This window comes from Nycticebus coucang, chromosome 6 (assembly GCF_027406575.1).
Source record: "Nycticebus coucang isolate mNycCou1 chromosome 6, mNycCou1.pri, whole genome shotgun sequence".
NCBI lineage: Eukaryota > Metazoa > Chordata > Mammalia > Primates > Lorisidae > Nycticebus > Nycticebus coucang.
This window is the reverse complement of record NC_069785.1, coordinates 51,370,061-51,392,979: the sequence shown is the minus strand read 5'-3', so window position 1 is coordinate 51,392,979 and position 22,919 is coordinate 51,370,061. Positions and strand designations below refer to the sequence as shown.

Sequence of the window (22,919 nt, the reverse complement as noted above, 5' to 3'; positions counted from 1 at the left end):
TATTAGCATTCCACTGACAACAAGATATATCATTCCACTGATAACTAGATATATCGTTAAGGGCAGCACCTGTGGCTCAAGGAGTAGGGCACTGGCCCCATATACTGGAGGTAGTGGGTTCAAATCCGGCCCTGGCCAAAAACTGAAAAAAAAAGCTAGATATATCATTAAGACAAAAAATCAACATGGAAACATTGGACATGAACAAAACTCTAAAGAAAATGTACTTCATAGTTAAAGATCATTCTACCCCCAAACTACATAACATATCTTTTTCTCATGAGCACATGGAACATTTTCCAAAATAGGTCATATGTTAGGTCACAAATAAGTATCAGCAACTTTAGAAATATCAAAATCACACCATGTATCTTCACAGACCACAGTAAAATAAACTTGAAATCAGTTTCAAAGGGAACTCTTATTACTACAAAAACATGGAAATTAAACAACCTGCTACTTAATGATCCTGGAATCAATGACAAAATCAAATTTGAAATAAAACTGATTTTTAATTTTTTTTTAAATTTGAGGTTAATGGGAGGGTGCAAGCAACTAGGTTACAATGTTCACATTTATTAGACAGAGTCCTTCTTGTAGTTGTGCCCTACCCCCAAGAGGTGTGACATATACCCTTACATTGTGACATTAAGTGGGAACACACCCATCCCCTTCCCTCCTCCCTTCTCCCTCTCTCATTCCACTTGCCCCCAACTTGAATTGAATTGAGTTTTTCTCTTATGTGGGCTTTTATTAGATCATCTACTGGCTTCACATTAGTATTGAGTACATTGGATCTTGCTTTTCCAGTCTTGTGATACTTTACTAAAAAGAATGTGCTTCAACTACATCCAGTTTAATACAAAAGATGTAAATTCGGCAGAGAGACAAGATGGCGGACTGAAGCCAGCTTTCAACAAAGGCTCCCGTCCAGAAGGAGAGTTAAGGGACAGGAATTTAGTAAGTATCCTGGTGGACTTGAGCCTCACCAAGAGAGAAGGCTGAAGAACGCACATCAACACCGCTGAGGCAACTTGTGATCACAAGGACGCAAACAAAAGGTACAAAATCCACCACCAAGCGGACGGGAGTCCCCCTCCCCCATGAGACCGGCTCATGAGCCCCACAATTGAACAAGTGGGCAGAAATTAAAGGCCCTCCCACTACACTCCACGGGAGAGACGTTCTAAAAACTGGACCTACCTCCCCTACTGGGGTGCCGTGGCGTTCTCCTGCCGGACATAGGGCTGAATAAAACTTTGGGAATCCTTTGCCGGCAACCCTGAATACCCGGCGCTCCCCTCCTGCCCACTGAGGTCTGGAGGCCTGTCCCCCAGGACTTCGGATCCTTGGGTGATTTCTCAAGGGGAGTGGACAGTCCCCGAGTTGCGACTGGTCAGCATTGACTCTGAGGTGCGCGAGTGAGGAGAGGGCACCGGGCTGAGGGGGAGTCACGCCTCGCGGCACTTCCCTGCTGTGCAGTGCAGCAACCCTCCCCAGGCATACGGGGCCCAAGACTGAATCAGACTCTGGCCTCCCCGCTGAGAGCTGAGAACCCCTACTCTCACTCGGGGTCTGAGGGCCTAATCCCCCAGGAGTTCAGCTCCTTGGGTGATTTCTCGAGGGGAGTGCACAGTGCCTGAGCTGCGTCAGGTCAGCGTTGACTCTGGGACACGTGAGCAAGGAGAGGGCACTCTGCTGAGGGGAAATCAAGCCTTGGCGGCACTTCCCTGTGGTGCAGTGCAGGAGCCCTCCCCGGACCGTAGTATTGCGTAAAACTGAAAGAAACTCTAGCTTCCCCCCCCCACTCCCAATCGGGGTCTGGGGGCCCATCCCCCAAGAGTTCTGATTCTTGGGGGACCTCGTGAGGGGTGTGGACCCAGCACAAACTGCGGCCGCTCAGTGCTGACTCTGGGGCGCGGGACAGAGGAGAAAAGGGTCGCCTGAGTGCCCACACCAGAGCAGCAGTTCCCTGGAGGTAGATCAACAGCCGTTTTTTCTTTAACGGCAGAACGCTCACTTCTGGATATTCTGAGGCCACACCCCCTGTCTCCCTGGGCAACCAGAGGAGGCCACCGGCGACAGGGCTCACAAACCCGGGAAGCTTCCAGGGCGGGGCCGACCCAGAGAGGTGTTCAGACGCAATTCTCCAGCAGCAAAGACGTTTGAACTCAAAACAGCCCGTCTTCTGTAGGCGACGACAGGAACAGAGACAGAACCTCACAAAATTGTCTGTTCTGTTCTGTTAGCAGCATCCATCAGGGACGAGGCTAAGCCTGAGTGAACACCTCCTTCCCATCACCTGCATCAAACACTCAAAGATGTCAGGCCCCATCTCCTCCTGCTAGATAGCGGCAGTCTGCGGGGGCCTGGCAGACTTCCTTGCGATTCAGGCAGGTGCAAACATCTGGAGTGTCTGTTCACTGCAGGCAACTGGGTTAGCCATCTGCAGAGATACCAGTGACTGGGTCCGACGGAGGGGAAAAGTGGGGAAGGAGACGTCAACCTTCCCAGACTGCTCTGTTTGCTGGGTGGCTCCTCCTGACTCCACGCTGCACTGGGGTGAGCTGTGTCAGAGGAGTCACCAGGCCCCTGTGATCCAGTTCCCAGAGACCTCTTGAACTCTTCCACCCGAGACAAGAGCCGATTGAGACAGTTGATTCGGACCTTTTGAACTGGGCTAATAGACTGAGGACTTTTCAGGCGGTGCCCTGGGTGTGCGATTGTAGGAAGGTTTGATTCTCCTTTTCCAACTGGGGCCAGAGGTGGGCAGGCGGGGTGACTTAATTGCTGATTTTTCCACACAGCTGAGACTTCAAGCCAGAGTAGAAGTTGCAATAGGATCAAACAGAAACCAGCTGAAAACAAGACAGAACCACTTTGCTCCACCACACCAGACAGGGCCCCAGTTTCTCAGGCCACAACACTGTACGGGCCCTCGATAAAACCCCAGGGGAAAAACCAAAGGGAGTAAACCATGGGGCGGAATCAGCGGAAAAACTCTGGTAACATGAATAACCAGAATAGATCAAACCCCCAAGAAAAGATATGGCAGATGTGATTGAAGATCCCATTCATAAACAACTGGCTGAGATGTCAGAAGTCGAATTCAGAATTTGGTTTGCAGACAAGATTAATAAAATGGAATTAGGAATTCGAGGAGAAATTCAAAAACTGTCTCAAGAATTTAACGAATTTAAAGACAAAACCACCAAAGACTTAGACACACTGAAACAAGAACTTACAGCCCTCAAAGATATGAAAAATACAGTAGAATCCCTCAGTAACAGAATGGAGCAAGCAGAAGAAAGGATTTCTGACATTGAAGATAAAGTCTTCGAACGCTCCCAATCTCTCAAAGAGGAAGAGAAATGGAGAGCAAAAACGGATCACTCACTCAGAGAACTCTCAGATAATTCAAAAAAACACAACATAAGGGCAAAAGATGTAAATTCTCTGTCTTTTTTATGGCTGAATAGTATTCCATGGTATACATATACCACAATTTGTTAATCCAGTCCTGGTTTGATGGGCACTTAGGTTGTTTCCACATCTTGGCAATTGTAAATTAAGTGTGGTAAACAATGAAAAATGATGGGTTTTTGTTTGTTTGTTTGTTTTTGTTTTGCAGTTTTTGGCTGGGGCTGGGTTTGAACTCGCCACCTTCGGTATATGGAGCCCATGCCCTACTCATTTGAGCCATAGGCGCTGCCCTGAAAAATGATGTTTTTATACTAGGTAGTTGTCTAGTAATGAAACTGTGGGATCAAATGGGAGATCTATTTTGAATTCTTTGAGGATTCTCCATACTTCTTTCCAAAGAGGCACTATTAGTTTACAGTCCCACCAACAGTGTAAAAGTGTTTCCCTCTCTCCACATCCCTGTGATATGGGCTATTCTCACTGGGGTCAGATGATATCTCAGGGTGGTATTGATTTGTGTTTGTCTGATAATTAGAGATGAATATTTTTTCATGTGTTTGGTAGCCATTTGTCTGTCTTCTTCAGAGAGAAGACTGAATTCTACCAGTATTACAAAGACATGTCTTTGGACCAGTGACAGATGGGATTGTTTGGTCTTTTTTTGTTGTTGTTGAGTAATTTGAGTTCTGGGAAGATTATAGTTATCAACCCTTTGTCAGATTCATAACATGCAAATATCTTTTCCCATTTTGAAGATTATCTATTATATTTTTGTAATTGAATGACCAAAACAACACAAGCTACACAATCTCTGTGATACATAAAAAGCACTGCTAAGAAAGAAGTTTATAGGATTAAATGCCTACATCAACAAGACAGAAAAGAACACAAATAAACAACCTACTATCATACTATAAGGTACTAGAAAAAAGAACAAGAACAAACTAAACACAAAATTAGCAAAAGAAAATAAATAGCAAAGATCAGAGCAGATTAAATGAAATGGAAAGCAATAAACCAATACAATGTTTCAACAAGACGAAAAGTTTGTTCTATGAAAAGATAAGCAAAACCAATAGATCTCTAGCTAAATTGACGAAGGACAGAAAGAAAGGATTCAAACGAGCTCAGTGAGAAATGAAAAAGGAAACATCACAACTGATACCACATAAATACAAAATACCATCCAAAACTACTATGAAAACCTCTACATACACAAATTAGAAAATTTAGAAGAAATGGATAAATTTTTTGGAAACACACAACCTCCCAAATTTGAATGAGGAAGAAATAGAAATCCTGAACATACCAATAATAAGTAGCAAGACTGAAAAAGTAATAGGGGTTCAAGACTGAAAAGTAACCCCTTCCCCCCCCCAAAAAATAAGAGCAAAGCCCAGGACCAGATAGATTCACAACTGAATTCTACCAGTCTTATAAAGAATAACGGACTCTGATCTTACTGAATCCTTCCTCCCTCACTTATTCTATCAGGAGTGGACACAACAAAAAGAGAAAACTACAGACCAGTATCACTCATGAATAGAGACACAAAAATCCTTACCAAATACTAATAAAAATGAATCTGCACATCAAAAAAAAAAAATTCACCACAATCAAGTGGGTTTTAGTCCAGCAATGCAAAAATAGATGAACATGGGCGGCGCCTGTGGCTCAGTGAGTAGGGCGCCGGCCCCATATGCCAAGGGTGGTGAGTTCAAACCCAGCCCCGGCCAAACTGCAACAACAAAAAAATAGCCGGGCGTTGTGGCGGGCGCCTGTAGTCCCAGCTACTTGGGAGGCAGAGACAGGAGAATCGCTTAAGCCCAGGAGTTGGAGGTTGCTGTGAGCTGTGAGGCCATGGCACTTTACCCAGGGCGACAGCTTGAGGCTCTGTCTCAAAAAAAAAAAATAAATAAATAAAATAGATGAACATATGCAAATAAATGTGATTCACCACATAAAGATAAATAAAAACAAAAACTTTATGATTATCTCAATATATGCAAAAAAAGCATCTGATAAAATCTACCATGACTTCGTGATAAAAAACCTCAATAAAATAGACATAGAAGGAACATGCCTCAATATGATAAAATCTGTATAAGGCAAATCCACAGCCAATATCATACTGAATGGAGAAAAGTTCAAAGTTTTCTTCCTAAGAAGTGTAACAAGACAAGTATGACCACTGTAACCACTTCTATTTAACATAATGCTGAAAAGTCCTAGCCACAGCAATCAGACAAGAGAAGGAAATCAAAGGTATCCAAATGGGGACAGAATGGAAAGTCCTTGGTAATACTTACCTATTTTTAATTCTCTAACATGACTACCTTAGTCATAATGAGGAAGAAAAACAAAAGTTACTTTAAAATTTTAAAAAGTAAGATTAAATGAGGTCACTAGTGGAGACACTTAAAATCTTTAAAGTTTTTAAAGATTTAACGTTGTATAATTTTAGAATGTATTTATGAAAAGCACTAAGTATTTAAAAGTAATTCAAAAGCCTATTATAATTTTAATCAAAATCTCAAGAGTTCTGAAAAACTGATGAAGTAATTTAATGGCCATCAAAAATAATTGTTAACATTTTTCTAAAGGAAGAAAACTGATATGGGACCTGGATTACCATGTATAAGATGTTATAAATTATTAAATAACCACAGGATAGAACGTGTATACATTATAGTATAAAAAGGAGTCCAACTGTTTTAAAAATATAGATAGATGATAAAAACCTAAAAGGAGATCTTTAAATATGTTATCAGTGCATGGGAATTATAGTGTTATATTTTCTGTGAAACAATTTTTAAAGGATAATAAAGCTATAAATACTAGCTAGGTGCAGTGGCTCACACATGGCTAGAATCCAAGGAGTTTGGGAGGCAGAGGCAAGAGGATTGCTTGAGTCCAGGAGTATGAAACCAGCCTGGGCAATAGCGAGACCCTGTCTTTACAATAACTAGAAAAATTTGCGTGCCTGGAATCCCAGCGACTTGGAAGGCTGAGGCATGTGGATCACTTAACCCCTGGGAGTTGGAGGCTGCAGTGGGCTGTGACAATGCCACTGCACTCCAGCCCGGCAACAGAGTAAAGCCTTGTCTCAACAAAACAAACAAACAAAACAAAACAAAACATAAATACTATACCATTATCTTTCTTTTCTTGTAGTAATTCCTTAGAAATGTATGGTATTCTTTTGATTTCCCAAAAAAAATTTTAAAAAATAAGAATTTGTTATATATATATGCACACACACACACATTCTCTAAAAATAAAGAATATTCAAAGAAATTATATAGGAAAACACTATGGATATTTCTTCAAAGAACTAAAAGTAGACCTATCATTCAATTCAGAAATTCCAGTACTGGGTATCTATCCCCAACAAAAAGAAGACATTATATCAAAAAGACACCGTTACTCATAATGTGTATTATATCATGATTTAAAATGAAGATAGGGTATCAGCCTAAGTGCCTATCAACAATGAGTGGAGAAAGAAAATGTGAGACATATATAGTGTGGCATACATATATATACACTACATATATATATATAGTAACATATACATATATATACTGTGTACTGTATGTATACTGGTAATACTCAGTATATCCTGATAAAGTTTATTATTTTGTATCTTGTATCTCTTGTACTTGCGGAAGTCATATGTGACTTGAGTATTACAATTTTAATACGGATTTTCACTTTCTTATCATATGGATAGATTTTTGGAGGGTGCTCTCTCTCTCTATGCACACACACACACACCATGCAGTACCACTCAACCATAAAAAGGAATGAAATAATGTATGTCTTTTGTAGCAATTCAGATAGAGTTGGAGACCATTATTTTCATTAAAGAATAAAAGCAATTACTGGATGATCTCATTTATTTGTGGAATCTATAAAAATGGAACTCATAGGAGCAGAGAGTAGAATGATGGCTGGCAGGCTTGTTGAGGAAGGGAGAGAAATGGGTTAAAAGATATAAATTTGGTTAGACATGAATAAATTCTGGAGATCTATTGGTCAGTATGGTGATTATAATTAATAAGGTATTGTATACTTGAAAATTGATGAATGTATCTTAATTTTTCTCACAACACAAAACCTATGTGGAGTGATGGCTATGTTAATTACTTTTATTTTGGCAATCATTTCATAATGTATATACTTATCAAACCACATTTTACACTCTAGGAACACACAATTTTTGTCAATTATACCTCAATTAAGCTGGAAAAAAATTAAGCATAAATTAAAAACTGTGTCTCCCAATGCTCCCACTTTCTCTCCCACCAAATACTAAAGAACTGTTGTAGCCTGAAAGGGACTAAAGAGGCATGGGGGCTAAACATATAATAATATTTTATTCTAAAGTAGAATCTTTGACTATAAAGGCCATTATTGCATCAGCTGAAACTTGACTAGAGTCTAGGGATTAGCTAAAAACAATGTATCAATGCCAATTTTCTGTTTCCAATAGATTGTGATTTATCTAGAAGAATGTTCTTATTTTTCATAAATATACTAAAGTTTTAGAAGATGGTGGGCTATCAAGCATATTAATCTCAAATGATTCAAAAAAGTTTTTGTAAATTGTTTGTAACTTTTTGAAGTTTATGATTATTTCAAATATTTAAACATGTTTAATAAATATAGTGTGGTGAAATAAAATCTCAAATTTTAGCTGATTGGTTTTGAACTCTTATTTACATTCATTAAAAAAGGCTTATGTTGCCTTCTCTTTCACATTTTTTGCAGGATTATTGGCCAAGGGACGTCGATTTTAGTGTTGATGATAAATGGATAACTACTCTAAAAAAAGTACAAGAAGATAGTTCATTTAGTTCAATTTATACACATCTAGGGAATAGTGTCCCTCGAGCACATAAAGCAGTCTCAATCATGGACTCAAGATTAATGGAATGTTCACTTCTTTTGAAAAAACATGCTTCTAAAATATTTGAGTGGAAAAGCAATATTTCTGATCCAAGTAAGCCTTATTTTTTATATGATTTTTATATAATGATCAGTTGTGTGTGTGCACATGTATGTAATTTCATAAAGAATGAAATCCTAAGGTATAAAATATCTTTTAAAAATACTATTTTAAAGCCTCTTCATTTTAAAACGGCCCAATACAGATTTTTAGTTGAAGATAAACACGTGGGCGGCGCCTGTGGCTCAGTGAGTAGGGCGCCGGCCCCATATGCCGAGGGTGGCAGGTTCAAACCCAGCCCCGGCCAAACTGCAACAACAACAACAAAAAATAGCCAGGCGTTGTGGCGGGCGCCTGTAGTTCCAGCTGCTCTGGAGGCTGAGGCAAGAGAATGGCATAAGCCCAAGAGTTAGAGGTTGCTGTGAGCCGTGTGACGCCACGGCGCTCTACCGGAGGGCAGTACAGTGAGACTCTGTCTCTACAAAAAAAAAAGAAGAAGATAAACATGTGGCTTCAGAGAGAATGTTATTAGGACAGAGTCTAAAACAGTTGTAAAACTGTTCAACACAATTAAACGGGAGTAAAGGTAGTATAATATAAAGAAAAAAGGAAAACAAGATTGAATCAATTGATAGTATTCATAGAAACAAGCAAATTAGCAAGGGTCAGGATAGGCGGATAGAAATACCTAACACCTAAAGTGAAAGGGCTGACCTTAACTCACGTGGGCTAGGTTAGCTCATAGGTGTGTTTAGTATTTAGTATGGAATAACTGAATAAAAGCATATCTGAAAGTAATAATTTTTACTTCTTTTTAGTATTTGTATAACTTTTTGTCTTATCTGATTATATTGATTAGCATTTCCAGAATAGTTTTAAATACTAATGGTGATTCTTGTTCTATTCTTGATTTAATCAGCAAGCTTGTTATATATAAGCTTTGCAAAAGATGATATTCATTGTACTTATAAAGTATTTTTTTTTAATTTTCTTTTTTTTTTTTTTTTGGCCAGGGCTGGGTTTGAACCCACCACCTCTGGTATATGGGGCCTGCGCCCTACCCCTTTGAGCCACAGGCGCTGCCCTATAAAGTATTTTTTATGTATTAAATAAATTTGATTATCTTATTTAGATAATTATAATCATTTTTTGGACTTACATTTGTCTAATTCTGAGAATGTGTTTAAATATGCTACTATTAAATTAACTATTTTAAATTTTCTTATTGATATTAAATTTTAGTACCTATATATGTATCATGTATGCATGAGTGTGTCTACATATATATGTACATATATATAAATATATAGACACACACAGAGGTGTAATATATATATACACACATGCACATAAATTTTTGTGAAGAGATAAAATATTTACAAGTAAATAGGGCAAGGAATGCAAATATCCCTTCATTCCTTCTGCTTTAAATAATAATTTTATATATATTCATTGTTCTCAGTATGTAAGTATTAGAGCTTACATATCTAGGATTCAAATCTAAGTTATCTGATTTCAAAGCTCCCGATAATCTTTCAATGGGCCATGCTCCACAGCACTGTACTTTATCGAATTTAAGGTAATCATGAGACAACCAAACATCAGTGGCTGAGCTGTTTGAAAATGTAGTAGACTTATTTGATAAGGAAGGATTGAGGTACATCTTTAGATATAGGTGTAAGTGTCATAGACATGTTTGTTGGAACATGATATTTTAGGGGAAAAAAACAGGAAGCAGAGGTATATTGTATATAATATTTGTAATTATTTTTTCAAATAAGACTATTTAACATTTGCTGATCAGAATAGCTAATCTCATTGAATTCTTTAAAATATTTAAAATGTTTTTCATTTTTAGAGAATGTGTGTGTGTATATATATAACAAAATTCTTATTTTTTTTTTAAGCTTTTTTTAGGAAATCAGAAGAATACCATACATTTCTAAGGAAGTACTACAAGAAAAGAAAGATAATGGTATAGTATTTATGTTTTGTTTGTTGTGTTGAGACAAGGCCTTACTCTGTTGCTGGGCTGGAGTACAGTGGCCTTGTTACAGCTCAGTGCAGCCTCCAACTCCCAGGGGTCAAGTGATCCACATGCCTCAGCCTTCCAAGTTGCTGGGATTCCAGGCACGCAAATTTTTCTAGTTATTGTAAAGACAGAGTCTCACTATTGCCCAGGCTGGTTTCATGCTCCTGGGCTCAAGCAATCCTCTTGCCTCTGCCTCCCAGACTCCTTGGATTCTAGCCATGTGTGAGCCACTGCACCTAGCTAGTATTTATGGCTTTATTATCCTTTAAAAATGTTTTCACAGAAAATATAACACTATAATTCCATAGACATGCACTGATAACATATTTAAAAATCTCCTTTGAGGTTTTTGTCATCCATCATCTATCTATGTTTTTAAAACAGTTGGACTCCTTTTTATACTATATATTAGAGTGCTACATCTTTACATCACTATAAGTTATTTGAAGACTTATTTTAATGTATACACGTTCTATCCCTTGATTATTTAATAATTTATAACATCTTATACATGGTAATCCATGTCCCATATCTAAAGTTTTCTTCCTTTAGAAAAATGTTAACAATTATTTTTGATGGCCATTAAATTACTTCATCAGTTTTTCAGAACTCTTGAGATTTTGATTAAAATTATAATAGGCTATTGAATTACTTTTAAATACTTAGTGCTTTTCATAAATACATTCTAAAATTATACAATGTTAAATCTTTAAAAACTTTAAAGATTTTAAGTGTCTCCACTAGTGACCTCATTTAATGTTACTTTTTAAAATTTTAAAGTAACTTATTTTTTCTTCCTCATTATGATTAAGGTAGTCATTTGTAATTTTTTTTTTTTTTTTTTTTTTTTTTTGCTGTGGAGTTGAGTTCCTTGTGTATTTGGGTCTTATTAGCCCCTTGTCAGATAAATAGTTTGCAAAAATTAGTCACATTCAAAAGATGTCTCTTCACTTTGCTTGCTAGTTTGTTTTGCTGTGCAGAATCTTTTAAAAAATTTCTTTATTTTCAGCCAGGCATGATGTCTCATGCCTGTAATCCTAGCACTCTGGGAGGCCAAAGTGGGTGAAGTGCCTGAGCTCACAGGTTCGAGACCATTCTGAGCCAGAGGGAGACCTCATCTCTAAAAATAGTTGGGCATTGTGGTAGACACCTGTTGTCCCAGATACTTAGGAGGCTTAGGCAAGAGAATCACTGAGCCTAAGAGTTTGAGGTTGCTGTGAGCTGGAATTTTGCTCTTCAGTAGGTCCTTGTTTACAGAGATTTGAGGAATAAACCCACGGAACGCAGATCAGTGGCAAGACAGGATTTTATTGAGAAATTAGAAAGGAATACAGAAGAAGAAAAAGGCACCAGAGCTTCTGACAGGGGGAAAGTACTAACTTGAGGAGTCTCTATGTGGGCTTTTTTATCTAGGGGTATTAGGTCTTGAGAATTTATGCCTAGCCTGGACTTGGCAAATAGAACACAGTTTCATCGTTAATGAATGTTATGGACAAAGGAATGAATGCAGTCTCTCCAGCTCAGGGTAAAAGGTCAGGGTGTTCCCTTCATGAAGTTGCCTAAGCCTAGGAAAATTGGGGTTCCCTGTCCAGCCTTGAATGGGGGGAACCCTGTATCACTATGACACCATGGCACTCTACCAAGGGCAACAAAGTGACACTCTGTCTCCAAGAAAAAAAAATTCTTTATTTTCATTATTTTTAGAGATAGAAATCTCACTCTGTTGCCCAAGCTGGAGTACGCTGGCACAATGATAGCTCACTGTAGTCTTAAATTCCTGGGCTCAGCCTATCCTTTCAGCCACTTCAACCTCCTGAGTACCTGGGATTACAGTCATGAGCCACCATGCCTACCTTAATTTTGACTTTTAATATAGTCCCATTTCTGACCCCATCTTTATTAACCAAGTGTATTGGTAATTCTCAAGCACATGGGCACCTTTCTAATCATATTTGAACTCATTTTCCCTAAATAATATTTATTTCTTATTCCTATTTGTACTTTTAAAGATGCCCCTAATGAGATACTCCCTCTGGTACCAAATTATCATTCTTTCAAATTTGTTTCACATATCATCTCCTCTATTATATATGTATGGGCATTGTGTGGATAATATGCATGTGTATGTGTGTCTTTGTGTGTTTAAAACTTACTTGTAAGCTTATTATTAGAAGCAATAATAACGTGGAAATCAAAAAACCCAATATACAGAGGGTGCAAAAAAATGCATACATATTTTAAGAAAGGAAAAATCTATATTAAAATTATAATACTCAAGTCGTGTTTGACTCCTGCAATATAAGAAATGCTCAACATTACTTGTATTCATTTTTTGTTATCAGTATATATTGAATATTACAATGTGAATACAGTTTGTTTCCTTTCTTAAAATGTGTATACATTTTTTTGGCACCCTCTGCAAATACATCTCAGCATGACTAGATGATCAAAAACAGATGTATCTGTTTAAATTTAACATGGTGGGCATGGAAATGCACCACATCCAAAGAGGGATCTGCTGCTAAGATCTGACAGTTTCATCATGGATTGCTTCACTGTAGAGAACATCCTTAGTCATGGGTTGCCTCACTATAGAGACCTTCATCTTGAAGAATGTACCTTTCCAGAAACACATCCAGTGACTGGTCATATCTGTCCAATGCAGGACAACTCAGATGGACTCTTGCAACTCTAGAGCTTTTGTTCTAGTTCATTGTGGTTGTTGGGCCTCCATCATAGCTGACTTCCTTCTTCTGCCCAATCCTACCACTCCCCTGGCTTTCCAAAAGTATTGCTCCCAAAAGTGTTCCAAATAATCATCCTGAGCACAGAACTTTCCTCCAGAGTCTTTTCCCAGGGAACTCAAACTGCAGTAAGTGGTTTGTTTATATTTTTATTATAGCTCTTATCTCTTTATGTTTTGTTTATACATGTATCTGATTCTTTTCTTGAATGATGATTACCTTTAGGGCAAGAACAATCTTTGTGTTTATAGTATCTAACACAGCAATGGCATTTTAGGTTTCAGGAGGAGATCTATACATGTATCCGTCAATATATCTGTATATATATATATATATATATATATATATATATATATATATATACACACACACACTAGTTAAATGAAAAAATTTACAAAATGTAAAAATTGTTTAATTTAGTGTTTCACAGATTTTATTTTAAATGTGTTCCAGCTTTCAGATGAAATGGAGACAGAGAAGAATATAGAGGTATTTAAAATTTCTTTTCTCCCAGATTAAGTATTATGTGGTACTAAAAGAATATTTATAATGACATAAATATATCTACAAATATAGATACGGATATCAATGGAAAGAATTGAGAACAGGCATAGAAGCTTTCTCTTCCTGCTCAGTCCACATTTATTTGTATGTAGTCTAGGTAAAATTCTTGATCATTTGAGGTTTATGCCAAAATTAATTCAGAACTATGATTGTGTTTTGTTTTTGGATTCCACATATGTCCATGCTAAGACTCTTATACTGAAGGTTTTTTCTCAGGTAGGATATATATTTTTTACTTAATTTAGTAAAAAGAAGTCAAATAAATATGTTAGTAAGTGATAGTTAAATATTTATCTGTCTTTTGTAGTCATATGAGACTATTCTAAGAAAAGTGAAATCATTACCGTTCTATTATATTTTCCTCTTTCTAGGGTTGCAACTTCACAGGATTCAAAATAAATGAGCTTACTCAACTACCCAGACATTTGGATGCTGAACGAATATATCTGTTTATTTTAAAAACCCATAACTTTGATGTATGTAAATATTTTTCTATTTTTATTGAATAATGACTTTGAGAGCATCTGTGATTTAATGAATTAGTCCTTTATTTAAAGCTAGGCCAAATTAGGTGTTATGCAAGATTTGATCCTTTGGGCATTAAATTTGACAGGAAAGACCAGTGATTTCTAACACTCTAATTACCAAAAGAGAATACACTGTACTCTGTGTTACTGCCTCAGGAGTCAAATAGCTACTGTGCACTGGCGTGGCATGTGACTGTACCAGATATTTTTTCCCTTTTTGTTCTTGCTGTGTTACCTCAGGATATTTCAATGGGCTTATTTTGAAAGCCTGAAATAACTTGTGAGACTCCTCCATTACCATATTGGGAGTTCCTTTTGAGCTTTCAAGTCTCCTGGGGAACTTGGGGTAGTATCCCCTACAGGGTAACTAAATGATGAAAAACTGCAAATGTAGGAAAGGAACTAGAAAAATGGCCAGTGATTTCCAGGGATAGGATGAGAGTCAGGTGGTTACTTGGTAAAACTAATTGTTTTACCCTCTCTATTTAATTTTCTACTTTTTATGTTTTTATGCACTTTCCATATATTCTTTGTGATTAAAAAGTATAAAATCTAACTTGAAGCTGTTACCAATGTACTCATACAGAGTGGCCTGCAAAAAGGAAGTGGCCCCACAGAATACACAATAAAGAATTTTGTTGGTATAAAATTTTGTATGATGTCCTTTTTTTAAATTTGAACTTGAGGAATAGGAAATCATATCCATGGATTTCATTTTTTAAAATCTTGGATTCTGGCTGAGCGAGGTGGCTCACACCTGTAATCCTAACATTCTGGGAGACTATGACAGGAGGATCCCTTGAGGTCAGGAGTTCAAGATCAGCCTGAACAAGAGTTAGACCCTATCTCTACTAAAAATAGAAAAAATTGGCTGGGTGTTGTGGCAGGCGCCTGTAGTCCAAGCTACTTGGAAGCCCAAGGCAAGAGGATTGCTTGAACCCAGGACTTTGAGGTTGCTGTGAGCTAGGCTGATGCTACAGCATTCTAGCTTGGGCAACAGAGTGAAACTCTGTCTCAAAAAAGAAAAAAAAAATCTTGAATTCAACTGAAACTGAATTGTAAAAATACTGTGAAGAAGATAAAATCATCTGTTGAATCTGCATATTTAAAGTAAAATTTATAGTTTCTTATAGTCAGAGTAAATAAATTTAACCTTCTGTAACAATTTTCTGCCTAGGGAGTATATTGTGTTTAGATAGACTCATGACAGAGTCTGACTGAAATAGAATTCTGTGATTTTTAATTGTCGGTATTTGTCTTCTGTGGGAAAGGGAAGAAATTATGTCATATATCTTACATTTTTGCCATTCATGGTCTGTTCTACATTGTTCTTTCAATAGATACTAGCCAAGTATGGTTATTGAAGATATAAAATGTTAGTATGCCTAAAGAACTGAAGTTTTTATTTTAATTTATTAAATTAATTAATATACAAATCTAAAAACTAATGCTTGATTCATTTATTTAAAAACTTTCAATTATGTTTGGAACAAAATGACAACTATAGATTTTATGAAGTCTAAATATTGATCTAGTATTTCTGATGAAAATCTGGTGTTCAAATTAAGATTTACTATAAGTATAAAACATATACCATATCTCAAAGACCTTATACCAAAAAGTAAATTACTTTATTAATAATTTATATCAATTGTATGTTGAGATTTTTAAATATATTTGGTTAAATGAAACATTTTATTAAAATTAATTTAACATTTTGCGTTTTACTTTCTAACGTGGCTAGTAGAAAGATTAATATTTAAAAAAAAGAAAGATTAATATTACATAGTGGCTTATGTTAAATTTCTGTTAGGCGCTACTCAACTACAACTATTGAATACATATTCTTTATAAAGCCTATTTACATTAACATATTTTGTAATGTATTTCAATTTGATCTCATGTGTTTTTTTTCCCATAGGAAAAAGTTTTTAAAATCTGGAAGACTCATTTTCTCTCAGAAGCCTCCATTGCTCTTTTGCATGATTCCTTTTGGTGGTGGTTTCTCTATAAATTTAAGGTATGATATTTTTAAAAGTTCTTGTTTTTAAAGTTAATTTATAGCATAATTAATTTTTCAGTAGAGGTAATACTGCTATAAAAATTTTTTTTGGATCCTTTTTTAGAGATCAGACTTTGAGCATTTCACACATGTTAGAAATCCTTTTGGAAGTCTAGACTACTTTCAGAGCAGTTAAGACTTTAATATAGATTTAAAGATCTTGGATCTTTATTAATCAGAAAAATATTAGTGAAATCAAACACTGGGAGCAAATAATAAAGTCATAGTTTTACACAATCCTATAATGATAAACATTAAACAGAAAACCCACTGCAAATCAGTGACATTGAAGGAGGCTCAACTTGGAAAAAAGTCTACAGATTAAATAAAAGAAGGTCTTTATTTGATTCAGAAAGGTGAAAATTCTGATTAAGATCAAACAGATGAGGAGGGAATATCTAGGAAGCAAAAAGAAAATTGAAATAAGGAAAAAAAACAACAACAGCATTTGACTAGAACACAATACAGTAAAGGCCCTTAATATTTTTAAAAACTACCTTTCGGGACCTGCCTCCTCAAAAGATGTAAAAATCTGAAAGGTGCATCATTTTCACCCTCGTGACACAAAAGAAAGCCATTTAGCCTACAAAGTTGCAATTTCTTTGAATTGAACATACAAAGTATATTTCCAGGCAAAGAATGTTGCCAGGAATAAAGTAATTGTATAATGATAAAATGGTCAATTCATCAAGATGACACAGCAAGCCTAAATATTTATGCATCTAATAAAAATATTTCAAAACACATTTAATAAAAACTTAATATTTCAAGGAGAAATTGACAAGTAACTAGATTTCACCACCTTACTCTCAATTAGTAAAATGTATAGAAATTCAGTAATTCGGTAATGATACAGGCGACTTGAGCAACACTGTCAAACAGTGCCCTGGCCCAGTGCAGCACAGGTAACAACCAAGGCTAATATGTGGTCGACACAGGGAACACGGCATCCGCAGCTGAGTCCCGGGGTGGGGTGGGGGTGGGGGTGGGACTGATTAAATATCCCTCCAGTCTTTGTTCTGTGATGCTGTACAGAATGCCATAGATGGATAATTTATAATGAACAGAAATTCCATGGTTTTGCTCATGTTTCTGAGCAGGCATCCTCAAACTGCAGCCCGCGGGCCACATGTAGCGGTGTGATTTGTTCCTGTTTTGTTTTTTCATTTCCAAATAAGATATGTGCAGTGTCCATAGGAATTTGTTCATAGTTTTTTGTTTTTTTTTTTTAAACTATAGTCTGGCCTTCCAACCGTCTGAAGGTCAGTGAATTGGCCCCCTGTTTAAAAAGTTTGAGGACGCCTGACTAGAGGCTAGGAATTCCAAGATAGGAAGGCCAGCATTTGGCAAGGGCTTTCTTTTTGCATCAACCCATGGTAAAGGCAGAAGGCAACAGAGACACATAAACAGAAAGAAAAATGAACAAGAGGGGGAAAAGCCACTCCCACAATAACAAACTAACTCCCCTTATAATGGCATTAATCTATTGATGAGGCCAATGCCCCCAATATCCAAACACTTCCCATTAGGTCTTTCCTCCCACCACTATCATCTTGGGGATCAAGTTTCCAATATGTGAACTTAAGAGAATACATTCAAACCATTGCACTACCTAACAACAGCAGAATACATATTTTTCTCAAGTACACATTAAACATTTACTAAGATAAGCTATTTTCTGACCTATGAAACATCATAATAAATTTATAAAAAATTAAGTCATACAAAGCATGTTTTAAGATTGAAATAAAATTATTATAAATTAATATAAGATCTGAAAAAAATCTCCAAATAATTGGAAGCAAAATAATATACTTCTCAGTTACCATGGGTCAAATGAGAAAAATTAGAAATCATTTTGCACTGAATGAAAATGAAAATGGATCAGAATTTAAGAGCTGTAACTTAAGTAGTACTTAGAGAAAAACTCAAAAATGCCTTTATTAGAATACAAGAGAAAGTACTCAAAAGCTGTGACTTCATCTTCTGCCTTAAGAAGCTGGAAAAAGAAGAAAAATAAAACTTAGAAAAAAAACAGAAGAAAAAATAATAAATATCAGAGTAGAAATCAATAAAATGATAAAAAGAAGAAATTAGAGAAACTCAAGAAAGCCAAAAAAAAAAAAAATAGTTCTTTGAGATTTCTAAATACAATGTAATTCAAGAAGAATTGAAAGCTTGTGTTGTACTGAGATTATCCATAGCAGAATCAAAATACAGGTACAGTTCAACACTTGATTTAATTGACTCAAGTCCTTAAAGACTTAGTAAAAGAAGAGGAATGCCTATTCCTAAGCATAAATACTATTTACCTGGGTGGCGCCTGTGGCTCAGTGGATAGGGTGCTGGCCCCATATACCGAGGGTGGCAGGTTCAAACCTGGCCCCAGCCAAACTGCAACAAAAAATAGCCGGGCATTGTGGTGGGCACCTGTAGTCCCAGCTACTCAGGAGACTGAGGCAGGAGAATCACCTATGCCCAAGAGATGGAGGTTGCTGTGAGCTGTGACACCATGGCACTCTACCAAGAGTGATAAAGTGAGACTCTGTCTCTACAAAAATAAATAAATAAATAAATAAATGTGGAAAAGTATCTTAAAAAAATACTATTTACCTCACTTTCTAATGATCTGTCAAAAATACCCAACTCTCACACATAAATTAAATATATAAAAAAAGAAACAGAATTGCTGGGTTGTTGGGTATGAAGATAATCAGCTTTATGAGGTAATATCAAATTGTTTTCCAAAATGTGTATACAATTTTATAGTCCCATCATTAAAGTATAAAACTTCTCATTGGTCCTAAACAACCAATAGGTCAAGGAAGAATTCAAAAGAAAATACCTTGACAGAAATGAAAACAAAAGCACCACATACCAAAACTTATAAGACGTGACATAAAAAGTGCTAAGAGGGAAATTTATAGGTGTAAATTCTCATGTTAACAAAGAAGAAAATCAGACCAATTAAGCAAGAGAAAGAAAGAAGAGATTCTAATAGGAAAGGAAGAAGTGAAATTGTCTGTTTGCCAATAACGAGATATTTTGTTAGGAATATTAAATGAATTTAATAAAGTTTTAGAATACAAAATAAATATTGAAAAATTAGTGGCATTTCTATACACTAACAATGACCTATCAAAAAAAAAAAACAACAACAACAAATCAAGAATACAATCCCTTTTATTATAGCAACAACAAAATAAAATGCTTAGGTATAAATTTAACCATGAAGGTGAGAGATCTGTATAATGAAAAAATTAAACACTGCTGAAAGAAATTGAAGATGACACAAATAAAATAGAAATATATTCTGTGTTCATAAATTGGAATATTTAATATTATTAAAGTGTCCATACTATCCAAAGCAACCTAAGATTCAATGCAATTCCTAACAAAATTCCACTAATGTTTTCACAAAACTAGAAAAAATTCCTAGAATTTATATGAAACTACAAAAAAAACTCCAATAGTATAAAAACAATCTTGGGTAAAAAGAACAAAGCTGGAGTTATCATACTACCTGACTTCAAAATATACTACAAAGTTATAGTGGTCAAAAATAGCATGACTCTGTCATAAAATAGACACACAGGCCAATGGAATAGAATAGAGAGCCCAGAAATAAATCCACCTATTTCTGGTCAATTGATTTTCAACAAGTTACAAAGAACACATAATGGACAAAAGACAATCTCTTCAATAAATGGTGTTAGGCCAACTAGATATTATATGCAGAAAAATGAAATTGGACCCTTGTTTTATACTACACGCAACAATCAATTCAAAATGAATTAAAGAATTAAATGTAAGACTTGAAATTATGCAACTATTAGAAGAAAACATAGGGGGACAGCTCCATGACATTGGTCTTCTAGGCAGTGATTTTTCCAGATATAAAGCCAAAAGCATAGACAACAAAAGTTTTTTGCATGTGGATATCCAGTTCTCCCAGCACCATTTATTGAATAAGGAGTCTTTCCCCCAGTGTATGTTCTTGTTTGGTTTATCGAAGATTAGGTAGTTATAAATTGTTAGTTTCATTTCCTGGTTTTCTATTCAATTCCAAATATCTGTGTCTCTACTTTTGTGCCAGTACCATGCTGTCTTGACCCCTATAGCCATGTAGTACAGCCTAAAATCTGGTATGCTGATGCCCCTGGCTTTATTTTTATTACCAAGAACTGCTTTAGTTATGCGGGGTTTTTTCTGATTGCATACAAAACACAGAATACTTTTATCCAAGTCTTGAAAGTATGATGTTGGTACTTTAATAGGGATGGTGTTGAATCAGAAGATTGCTTTGGGAAGTATAACATTTTAACAATGTTGGTTCTTCCCAGCCATGAGCATGGTATGTTCTTCCATTTGTTAATGTCCTCTGCGATTTCCTTTCTTAGGGTTTCATAATTTGCTTTTTAGAGGTCCTTCACCTCTTTTGTTATGTATATTCCTAGGTATTTCATTTTCTTTGGAACTGTGGTGAAGGAAGTTGTGTTGATTTTATATCCTGAGACATTACTGTATTTTTGATGACTTCCAGGAGTCTTATGGTTGAGTCTTCGGGGTTCTCTAAGTATAAGATCATATCATCAGCAAAGAGGAAGAGTTTGACCTCCCCTAGTCCCATTTGGATGCCCTTTATTTCCTTGTCTTGCCTAATTGTATTGGGTAAAACTTCCAGCACTATGTTGAATAGTAACGGCGACAGAGAACAACCTTGTCTGGTTCCAGGTCTAAGTGGAAAAGCTTTCAGTTTAGCTCCATTCAGTAAGATATTAGCTGTGGGTTTGTCATAGATAGCTTTGATCAGTATAAGAAATGTGCTGCCTATGCCTATACTCTTCAGTATTCTAATTAGAAAAGGATGCTGGATTTTATCAAATGCCTTTTCTGCATCTATTGAGATCATATAGTCTTTGTATTTTTTTCTGTTAATATAGTGAATAACATTTACTGACTTGTATATATTAAACCATCCTTGCATCCCTCGGATGAAACCTACTTGATCATGATGTATGACTTTTTCGATGATAAGCTGTAATCTATTGGCTAGAATTTTGTTGAGAATTTTTGCATCTATATTCGTTAGTGAAACAGGTCTGAATTTCTCCTTTTTAGTTGGATCTTTTCCTGGTTTTGGTATCAGGGTGATGTTTGCTTCATAGAATGTGTTGGGGAAGATTCCTTCCTCCTCAATCATTTGGAATAATTTCTGCAGTATGGGAATAAGCTCTTTTGAAGGTTTGATAGAATTCTGGTGTGAAGCCATCTGGACCAAGGCATGTTTTTGTTGGGAGATTTTTAATTGTTTCTTTGATCTCAGTGCTTGAAATTGGCCTATTTAGGAGATCTATTTCTTGCAGACTAAGTCTAGGGAGGAGGTGTGATTCCAAATATTGATCCATTTCTTTCACATTGTCAAATTTCTGAGCATAGAGTTTTTGATGATATTCAGAGATAATATCTTGTATCTTTGTGGCATCAGTTGTTATTTTCCCTTTATCATTTCTGATTGAGGTTATTAGAGATTTTACTTTTTTATTTCTAGTTAGTCTGGCCAAAGGTTTACCAATTTTATTTATTTTTTTCAAAAAACAACTCCTTGCTTCATTAATTTTCTGAATGATTCTTTTATTTTCAATTTCATTAATCTCTGATTTAATTTTGGATATTTCTTTTCTTCTACTGGCTTTAGTCTTAGATTTTTCTTCTTTTTCCAGTTCCATAAGATGGCTTGTGAGTTTGTTAATGCACTCTCTGTTTTTCAAATGTAGGCTTCTAAAGTGATAAATTTTCCTCTCAGGCCAGCTTTTGCTGTATCTCACAGGTTTGTTGTTGTGCTCAAGGAAATTAACGATTTCCTTTTTTATTTCTTCCTGCACCCATCTGTCATTCAGCATAAGGTTGTTTAATTTCCATGCCTTTGTGTGGTGTTGAACGTTTTTGTTGCAGTTGAGTTCCACCTTTAGTGCCTTGTGGTCTGAAAAGATGCGAGGTAAAGTTTCAATTCTTTTAATCTGTTGAGGTTTGTTTTGTGTTCTAGGATATGATCGATTTTGGAGAATGTTCCACAGGGCAATGAGAAGAATGTATATTCTTTATCTTTAGGATGGAGTGCTCAATATACGTCTATCAAGCACAGTTGTTCTAGGGTCTCATTTAAGTCTCTTATATCTTTGTTTAATTTCTGTTTAGAGGATTGGTCCAGTTCTGTGAGAGGAGTGTTAAAGTCCCCTGTTATTATGGTGTTATAGGATATCGTATTGCTCAGACTAAGTAAGGTCTATTTCAAGAATCTGGGAGCCTTTAGGTTGGGTGCATAAATATTTAGAATTGAAATGTCTTCTTGTTGTATTTTTCCCTTGACCAATATGAAGTGGCCATCTTTGTCTTTTTTGACTTTAATTGCTTTAAATACACATGTGTCTGAAAATAAGATTGCAACCTATCTTTTCTTCTGGATTGCGTTTGCCTGAAAAATTGTCTTCCACCCTTGACTCTGAGCTTTAATTTGTCTTTTGATACTGTGTTTACTGCAAAGAGCAAATGGATGGCTTGTGTTTTTTAATCCAATCAGCCAATCTGTGCCTGTTCAGTGGGGAGTTCAAGCCAT

The 22,919-nt window shown here is 36.0% G+C and overlaps 1 protein-coding gene across 1 annotated transcript in view; it reads left to right on the top strand.

Annotated features, from left to right (window-relative positions):
* The first annotated feature begins 7,466 nt into the window (after window positions 1-7,466).
* The window catches only part of FAM227B (family with sequence similarity 227 member B), a 216,081-nt gene continuing 200,628 nt past the window's right edge, over window positions 7,467-22,919 (top strand). Inside the window, exons 1-6 of the mRNA XM_053595546.1 lie at window positions 7,467-7,487; window positions 8,197-8,428; window positions 10,282-10,349; window positions 13,604-13,639; window positions 14,086-14,190; window positions 16,163-16,261. Of these exons, the coding sequence (XP_053451521.1) occupies window positions 7,467-7,487; window positions 8,197-8,428; window positions 10,282-10,349; window positions 13,604-13,639; window positions 14,086-14,190; window positions 16,163-16,261 (561 nt within the window). The remainder of the gene's footprint in view (window positions 7,488-8,196; window positions 8,429-10,281; window positions 10,350-13,603; window positions 13,640-14,085; window positions 14,191-16,162; window positions 16,262-22,919) is intronic.